This window comes from Rhinopithecus bieti, unplaced genomic scaffold (genome assembly GCF_001698545.2).
Source record: "Rhinopithecus bieti isolate Rb0 unplaced genomic scaffold, ASM169854v2 scaffold_2453, whole genome shotgun sequence".
NCBI lineage: Eukaryota > Metazoa > Chordata > Mammalia > Primates > Cercopithecidae > Rhinopithecus > Rhinopithecus bieti.
Window position 1 is genome coordinate 4,235,528 of NW_016804447.1, and position 10,122 is coordinate 4,245,649.

Genomic DNA, 10,122 nt, shown 5'->3' on the forward strand with positions numbered 1-10,122 from the left:
TATGTGATTCATGTATTATTTACCTATAGAAAATAGCTGCAGCATTAGGGCTGATTTACTTTCTATGAAATATCTAATTTTTATTTATTTTCAAAAAAATTTTCCTTAAAATACATGATTTTTTAAAAATATCTAATCTGTATGCTGTTTGTTTTATAATAATGATGCTTTTAAAATTTTGTAACAAAAAAATTTCAAATGAAAGAATGGTCAATAATTTAAATTAATTATAATAGCTACAACCTAGTGAGTACCTATATGCCCCAGGTACCAACCTAAGCAATTTATAATATCAATTCATAAACAATTCCCCACAAAGCTGTAAAATGGATATTATAATTTTTTTTCTTAAGGGACATGGAAATTAGAAGAAATGAGATCTGACAACACTACTGGATATAAAAGTTAAGAGTTAATCTTTTAAAATGGCAATATTTTTTCAACATGAACTATATTATGATCAAATAACCATCAAGTACATGAAGAAGAAACCAGAGGGAGAATTACAATAAATAAAATTAACAGCTCTTACTTGATTAATTTCACTTTGGAGTTGTAATCCATGCTGCTCCTTTTCTTCTCTCTGTTGTTGTAGCTGCTTAAACTCCGCCTTTAGATGCTGGTACTTGGTCTCTACCTCAGATAATTCTTCTTTGAGCTTTTGAGTAGCTTCTCCTTTTTCACTTAGTTCTGCATGTATTCTATGCAGTGAGGTTTCAGATGCAGACAATCTTGACTGAAGCTGCTGACAATCTAGGTCTTTTTGATGAAGGGTTGCCTGAATATTCTTTTTACTCACAGATTCTTCATTATGTTTCTCCTCTAACTTAGTATAGTCTTGTTCTTTTTTTAGCAAGTTTTCTGTCAAGGTCTAAAACATCAATTTAACAATTTATTTCCTTTTCTAATATTTTAAATTACTCCAATTATTCGAACAATCTTGGGGCAGTACTGTCTCCTACTATACATTTTAGTCAATATTAAAATATAAAACAGTGACAATGTTCTAGCCAAGAATTAAATCATTACATACTAACTTGTGATTTCAGTATTGGTCCACTTGACTAAACTCTACTAATACAACTTAAGAATTGCCAAGCAAGTGTTGACATAAAATAAAAATAATAAAATCTACTGGATTTTTTAGGGTATGTGACATATTTATATTCTTCCATTTGAGTTAAAAATTGAAACTACCTTTCTACCAACAAATTATTTTGAGTAACAATATACTATGCAAACTTTGATTTTTCACTGTGCAGTTTCATAGTTGGTAAGAGCTTTAGTGCAGCAGTATCATCCACTGTTTTAATGCACCTAATCTATTGATTGCATCGTTTTATGCTCTTCTTGTTAAAGACCAAGTTTTAGAGTCACAAGCTAAGACTAATTCAAATTTTTTTCTAGGTGTATCAAAAAATGATCTAAAGCTATCACTCACCTGCCTTAAATTTTGTCATTTTACTCAATGCTATCAAGTATAAAACATAAAAATAACACTTCTAATCAAAGACCTGGAACAACCAACCTAATCTAATGTCAAAGCCTGGTCTCAGTGGGGTTGTAAAAATTAACACTAAACTTTAAAGTAAACATATTTAAGCATAAAATATGGATCAGAATGTTAACTAAATTCTGTAAGACATCCAGCCAGGATAAGAAGCTATTGTAAGTACCTGGTGAGTCAGTTAGTGGACATTTAGTGTACGAACTAATATGCAGTGTGCTGGAAGGGGATGATACTGAAACAGGAGAGACCAATCAAAGCCTTCATACCTTAAACAGAATATACTCTAAATGAAATCACACAACAAAACAACAACAACAACAAAAAATCTTTCTAAGTAAGTTAAAACATAATGCACGAGTCAGAATTGACTAATAGAAAAGCGTGTCAAATTTCTTAAGGCACAATTTTTTTAAAAAATGAGCAAAGTCAAGGGGAGCTAACTAGTAGGATCATCTAAATACCATGAAGTTTGAGCCTGGTTTCAAAAGCGATGGGAAAAATCATGTAATACATACACATGATACATGCCATCTGCTCTATATAAATGTATAAGACACGAAGGAAAAGGCAAACAAGTTTCAGGTGGGGTGACAGCAAAACCCTATTATCTCACAGGGGTAATAGAAATATCTTTATTGCTGTGTTCCCCAACATGGGAAATGCAGGAATAAAGGTTCTCGAACATTTGTCTAAGAAAAAATAAGCTAATGTTAATTATCAAACAGGAATATACTATGGAAAAGCAGTGTCTGGAGAGATGATAAAAGTATATATAACAGAGGCCAGGTGCAGCAGCTCACAGCTGTAATCCCAGCACTCTGTAAGGCTGAGACAGAAAGATTACTTGAGGTCAAGAGTTAAAGATCAGCCTGGGCAATATAGCAAGACCCTATCTCTAACAAAAGAAAAAAAATTAGCCAGGCATGGCAGTATGACCTAGCTACTCGAGAGGCTAAAGCAGGAGGTATGCTTGGGCCCAAGAGTTAAAGGCTGCAGTGAGCTAAGATCACGCCACTGCACTCCAGCCTGGGCAACAAGAGCAAGACCCTGTCACAAAAAAAGAAAAAAAAAAGAGTATGCATAAGAGAGGATGACAGACAGACTTAAAAGTAAGAAGAGCAAACATTAAGTTTACAGCAAAATTAGCTAAAAGATGTATGCCTTGACCAAGCAACAAAAACAGAAAAAAAGACACAGAACCAAGAAAATTACAGAAAAAAATAACACTTCTGATTCAACTATATGTTAGAAAATTGTCTTTTATAAACATTTCTTTGTAATTCCAAATTTTCTTGACATAATTCTACCTTTGTTTTATTTAGGAAAACAATATTTGTTTTACAATTTATAAGCAAATTAAGTCTATTTATTAATCTATAAATAATCTTTTTTAAAGAGAATTCTAAGTTACTGAATTTCATAAATGCAACCATATTCACATACACTGAGAACTTGGGTGGAACATACCTTTTAAAACATGCTACAAAAATTAAGGCTCATAATGAGTTAGAGTCTTCTTCCTCACAGACTTACTTAGAAAGTAACCAACTAATCCCACCATTTCTATACACTCTTGAGATAGTTTCACTTTTTTTTTTCTTTTTTTTTTTTTGAGACGGAGTCTCGCTCTGGCACCCAGGCTGGAGTGCAGTGGCACAATCTCGGCTCACTGCAAGCTCCATCTCCCGGGTTCACGCTACTCTCCTGCCTCAGTCTCCCAAGTAGCTGAGACTACATGGGCCCGCCACCATGCCCGGCCAATTTTTTGTATTTTTAGTAGAGACAGGGTTTCACCATGTTGGCCAGGCTGGTCTCGATCTCCTGATCTTGTGATCCACCCGCCTCGGCCTACCAAAGTGCTGGAATTACAGGCGTGAGCCACCATGCCCAGCTGATAGTTTCACTCTTTAAAAGGCAAAAATATATGGCAACAACTAGGGACTGTTTAAAATTGCCTTGTCCTAAAAAAAATAACCAAAGTCTACCAGCATTATTACACAGATGAAAGAGAACTAAATTTTCTTTAAAAGTACCAGAACCACTTTCTTTCTTTTAAAAGAACCTAATCCACTAACACTCTGTAATTTTACAGGTAAAAGGCTAACTATATTTTATTATTAAAACTTTTCATTTTATTATGGTCTTCCCATGGAATCTGAAGAAAATACTACAGTGAATACAAGGTTTTGAAGAGTGACTTTTAAAGTATAGTGAAATTCATTAAAAAATAATAAGAGCATTTTCACTTCTCCATTTTCATCTTCACAACAAAATATGTGATAGAGATTTTACAGATGAAGAAGGTAAAGTTGACAGAGCCTGACATGATTAGTCAAATGGCAGAGTCATGGATTATGATTCTAAATCCAATACATTTTTCATAACACAACTGAGACATTCAATAAATCAATTTGTACTCCCTAAAATATATCCTATTCAAATTTAAATTATAAAATGCATGTATTCCTTTGTTATAACCTAATTATCATTTGGGTAAGCAAAATTCTTTCCTTCCAAATATCCAGTCCCTTTTTATTTTCTCACCAATTGTTATCTCAATATATATTCTTATAGTGACAATTTCCCTATATTAGGCTCTATTTTTCATTTGTTACTTGCTCAAGTAATAAAATGAATATAAAAAGAATGCCATTTTTTAATGCTTTATAGGTTACAAAGTTATTTCAGAGATCACATCTCACTTGTTCCTCAGAATAGCTTGGTGAGAATGAACAAATTAAACTACTTCGTAGCTCTCCAACGTCTCTTATTTTATGAGATATATATGCTCTTACATTGTTCTATGCCTTTTGTGCACCTCGCTCTCAAAATGAAATGTCTTAACCCCTCTGACATGTGAAATGCTCCTTAGCAACCTTAAAGACTCAGCTAAAATGTTATGTTTTATACAAAAGCCTTTTCTGATTCACTAGGCAGTAAATTAGGAAAACTCTCATCTTGGTCTTGACCCAATCCTGCATCACAACACTTAACAATTAAAAACAACAACCAGCCAGGTGCCGTGGCTCACACCTGTAATCCCAGCACTTTGGGAGGCCAAGGCGGGTGGATCACGAGGTCAGGAGTTTGAGGCCGGCCTGACCAACATAGTGAAACCCTGTCTCTACTAAAAATACAAAAATTAGCCAGGCATGGTGGTGAATACCTGTAATCTCAGTTACTCAGGAGGCTGAGGCAGGAGAATCTCTTGAACCAGGGAGACAGAGGTTGCAGTGAGCCGAGATCATGCCACTGCACTCCAGCCTGGGCAAAAGAGTGAGACTCTCTCTCATTTATGGAAAAAAAAAAAACACCAACAACAACCAACATTCACTAAGGTGCTTACTAAAAGTCAATAAGCACTTTACCTTCTATTAATTTATGTAATGTTCCTATTAATCCTAAGAGGTAAGTGGGTATAATAGTATTTCTTAGCAGGAGAATAAACAGACTTTCAGAGGCTTAGTGTCACAGACGGTAAGTGTCAAAACTGAAATTTAAGAATGCCTGTGACCACTGTACCATACTGTTCTTATCAATATACCACTTTGCAATGCAGTGGTAATACACAGCTATATAATAACTACTGGCCAAATCTGGCTCCCACTTCGGCATGTGAGCACCTTAGAACTGGGGCTGGTGAAAAATGAGAGCAATGGAGGACAGAAAAGGGATGAAAGGTGAGACCCAAAAAACATCTGTCTCTTACAATGACCTATATTATATTACAGTACTGACTGTAGATAAGCAACATAATTTTGTTTAGAATTTATAAGGAAACAGTTAATTGAGCTATTTAAATGTCAGAAGTTATTTTTATTGAAAACTAAGAAGAAAGTTTCTTCAATTTTCCATTGTGTTTTACGTTTTCAAGACTAGTAATTATAAAATACTGGTTTAAACCTGAAAACTTTGACGTTAACACAAAAGCAATTATCTTTTCCATCCGTTATATATTGCAATGTTACCTATCCACGTTGATACTACCTGTGACCCACAAAAGCTGCCCAGGACATTTCATGTAATAGCCTTCAAATGACAAAGTAGAGAGATTCCAAATTCAAAGCACTTGAAAATCACCACTGTCAATAATTACCCCAAAGACATGGGGTAAGGAGGGGTGAGAGAGGCAGATAGTGAGGATAATAAGAAAAGGCAGATACAACTGTGGGCTTGTACTGACTGGTGACCAAATCCTGAACAGAGAAACCCTTTGGGAAAAACAAAACAAAACTGCGAAGTGTTAAATTTATGTAAGGCATTATTAAGATTAGTAGAAGGTCTTATTATTCCCTAATAAGTAATGTTCCAATTCGAACACACTAAAATAATCTTGATTCTATGTATTATTCATAAAATAGCCACAGCACTTCTTTCAATAATGTGCATGTGTGAATATACACACAGACACACACAAAATGTATGCTAGAGTATTTGTACATTTTAGCTACCAATATCAAATCATGTCCTTTATTAGGAGCTTAATGTTTGAGAAATACATAATAAATTACGCTGATCATAAACACCCACTGCATGTAAATTGCTACTGTACATATCCTGGTCAGCTTCCAAGAGATAGAAGGTAAGCTCTGGGTTCAAAGAAATTAAAAATCAAACAGAGAGACAAAGGCAACACTAAATTACGTAGAAGTTTTCTCCGTGTAGTTTGACAGGAGATAAAAGGGGAGCAAGGATCTAGAAGTTTACTAGGGAAAAGCACAGCTATAAAAGATTATATTTTAAACATCAGTCAACACCAAGAGTTGATGGGGAAAGGGGTAATGGTAAACTGGTATAATTACTTTGGAAAATAGCTGGAGGTCATCTAGTAAATCTGAGCATGTGTTTGCCCTACAGGACAGGAATTTCACTTTGAGTATCTAACATAGAGAAATTCTTGTACAAATGCATAAGATTTATATATGAATGTTCCAGCTATAATATTTGAATATTTGTAGTAGCAAGAAAAATAAAAAATAGGAATTATACATGGAGCATTTCTGCTCCACACCAAAGTATAATACAGTTGTCATGAAGAAAAGTACTCATGTGATTGAGTTTCACTGAACTAGCCACACGTTTTTTTTTTTTTATGAAACACCACTTTTACTAGAAAGACCGACAAACTATTATTATTCAGACTTGAGAAGGAAGGGAATCTGTCACTTTAAAGAATAGAATTGATAGCATTTGTTGCCAGTAATAAAACTCAAGCTTTCGAATACAGTTTAGAATTTTGGAAAACATGTATCCACCACCATGAGCTCGACAGCTTCCTCATATTTAAAGCTTATTCTGAGATTCATAGTGATATTGACAAATGTGACTGTTTTTATATTGTACAATAAAATGTGTCAAAATTTGGAAGATCTGAGTAACTCAATGAACCAATATTTTCCACATGACTAATGCATGATCTTACAGAATCATGCACAGGAAAAGATCCACTCAAAAGGCAAGATAGACCAAATTTTAATGCTAAAGGGTACAAAAAGTCCACTGATATGGTTTCAGATTCTACATTATAACTAACTTTTAAGACACTATTATCAAATTTGAGCACAGTATCAAATAAAGAAAGCCACAATTATCTGAAAAAGGTATTAAAATATACCTTCCTTTTCCAACCACATATCTGTGTGAGACTAAATTTTCTTCATATACTTCAACCACATGCTACAATAGATTTAATGCAAAGGCAGATATGAGAATCTATCTGTCCTATATTAAGCTAGACATTAAAAGGTTTCCAAAATGTAAAACATCACAACTATTTTTCTTGCTGAACTCCTGTGTTTTAGAAAAATGGTCATTTTTCATAAGAAATGTTATTTATGTTAATATTTAATGAGTTAATGTTTTTTAAATAAATAAATATTTTTAAATTCCTTTTAAATTTCGATATGGCAAGTGTCCATAGATGTAAACTCACCCCACAAATGGCTCTTTGGAGTCCTTAATCATTTTGAGAATGTAAAGAGAAGTGCTGGCCAAGAGCAGCAAATTACCCTGAAACTTCACAGCAGCAGCCGAAAACAGTATCTATTATCTCATATAGTTTTTGACGGTCAGGAATCTAGAAGTGGCTTAACTGGGTGATTTCACCTCAGGGTCTCTCATGAGGTTATAGTAAGCTGCTGGCCAGAACTACAGTTTCTGAAAACTTGACTAGGATTGGAGCATCTACTTCCAAGCTCATACACATGGCTGTTGGCAGGAGGTTTAGTATTTATAGCTAAGCATATTTCTCTTTTTTCCCTTATGCCCTATTTTTTTCTTTCTTAACTTTTTCCTTACTATATTTCACCAAAATGTTAAGTTCAAGTTATTACAAATGAACCAACACATTCACATCTTTGAATAAAAGGGTTTAATAACTCTCTACTGCCCCATCACTAAAAAAGTAAAGACAAAGGGAAAAGTATTAATATTAGTACCTCCCCTACCCCAAACAAAATACTATATGTTGCTTTTCTGTTTTGTTTTGTTTTGTTTTTTTGTTGGTTTTTTGTTGTTTGTTTTTTTGAGATGGAATTTCATTCTGTGGCCCAGGCTGGAGTGCAGTGGCATGATCTCGGCTCACTGCAATTTCTGCCTCCCACATTCAAGTGATTTTCCTGCCTCAGCCTCCCAAGTAGCTGGGATTACAGGCATGTGCCACCACACCTGGCTAATTTTTGTATTTTTAGTAGAAATGGGGTTTCACCATGTTGGTCTGGCTGGTCTCAAACTCCTGACCTCAGGTGATTTGCCCACCTTGGCCTCCCAAAGTGCTGGGATTACAGGCGTGAGCCACTGTGCCTGGCCAATGTTGCTCATTTATAAAGAAACATCGCAGAAAATATTAACATTTAAAAATACAAAACAAAGTTGAAGGCTTACCTTCCTGATTTTAAAACTTATTACAAAACTACAATAATCAAAACAGTGTGGTACTAGCATAAAGATGGACATAGAGATCAATGGAATAGAATAGACAGCCAGAAATAAACCCTTGCATATATTGTTGCTATGGTCTGAACATCTGTGTCCCCCCCAAATTCATATACTGAAACTTAACCCTCAAGGAGACGGTATTAGCAGGTGGGCATTTCAGAGGTAATTAGGTCCTCAGGGTTGAGTTCTCATGAATGGAATTACAAAAGAGGCCCCAGTGAGGTCTCTTGTTCTTTTCACCATGTGGGACACAGTGAGAAGGCAACATCTATGAACCAGAAAGCAGTGTTTCACCAGACACCAAATCTGCTAGTGACTTGATTTTGAACTTCCCAGCCTCCAAAATAGTAAAAAATAAATTTCTATTGTTTATAAGCTACCCAGTTTATAGCATCTTATTATAGGAGCCTAAACAGATTAAGACAATGGTCAAATAATTTCTGACAAGGGTGCCAAGAGTATTCAATGGGGAAAGGACAGTCTTTTCAACAAATGCTGCTGGGAAAATGGATATCCACATACAAAAGAATAAAATTAGACCCTTACCTTATACTATATACAAAAATTAAATCAAAATGGATCAAAACCTAAACATAAGACCTAAAATTAGAAAACTCTTAGAAGAAAACAAAAGAAAAGCTTCATGACACTAGGCTTAGCAATGATTTTTTGGCTATGACACCAAATAGACCTTAGCAAAAATAAAAGTAAATAAATTAGACTACATCAAAATTTAACGTAACTACAGAATGGGATAAAATATTTGCAAATCACATATCTGATAAGGGGTTAGTATCTAGAATATATAAAGAACTCCTACAACTCAATAACAACAACAGAACCCAGTTTTGTTGCATATGGCCAGCAAGCACATTAAAAGATGTTCAACAACCTAGTCATTAGGGGCATGCAAATCAAGGCCAAAATGAGATACCACCACCTTATACCCATTAAGATGGTCACTCTCAAAAAAGAAAAAGAAAATAAGTGTTGGTGAGGATGTAGAGGAACTGGAACCCTGGTATAGTTGGTGGGAATATAAAAGGGTTACAACAACTATAAAAATCAGTATGGCAGGGGGCGCCCAAGATGGCCAAATAAGAACAGCTCCAGCCTCCAGCTCCCATCTCACAGGGGTGTGTCGGACAGTCAATGGTGGTCCACAGGTGCAGCTCAACCAGCGAGAGCTGAAGCAGGGCGAGGCATCACCTCACTTGGGAAGCACAAGGGGGAAGGGAATTCCTTTTCCTAGCCAAGGGAAATTGAGACACACAACACTTGGAAAATCGGGTAACTCCCACCCTAATACTGGGCTTTACCAAGGGTCTTAGCAACCGGCACACCAGGAGATTATATCCCACACCTGGCCTGGAGGGTACCACGCCCACAGAGCCTCCCTCATTGCCAGCACAGCAGTCTGAGATTTAACTGCAAGGTGGCAGCGAGGCTGGGGGAGGGGCGCCTGCCATTGCTGAGGCTTAAGTAGGTAAACAAAGCCACCAGGAAGCTCGAATTGGGGGGAACCCACCACAGCGCAAGGAGGCCTGCCTGCCTCTGTAGACTGCACTTCTGGGGACAAGGCATAGCTAAACAAAAAGCAGCAGAAACCTCTGCAGATGTAAAAGTCCCTGTCTAGAGCGAGACTCTATCTCAAAAAAAAAAAAAAAAAAAAAAAA

At 35.8% G+C, this 10,122-nt stretch overlaps 1 protein-coding gene across 1 annotated transcript in view; it reads right to left on the reverse strand.

Annotated features, from left to right (window-relative positions):
* The window catches only part of EEA1 (early endosome antigen 1), a 165,493-nt gene that overhangs the window by 59,339 nt on the left and 96,032 nt on the right, over positions 1-10,122 (reverse strand). Inside the window, 1 exon segment of the mRNA XM_017868342.1 lies at positions 533-871. Coding sequence (XP_017723831.1) covers positions 533-871 — 339 coding nt within the window.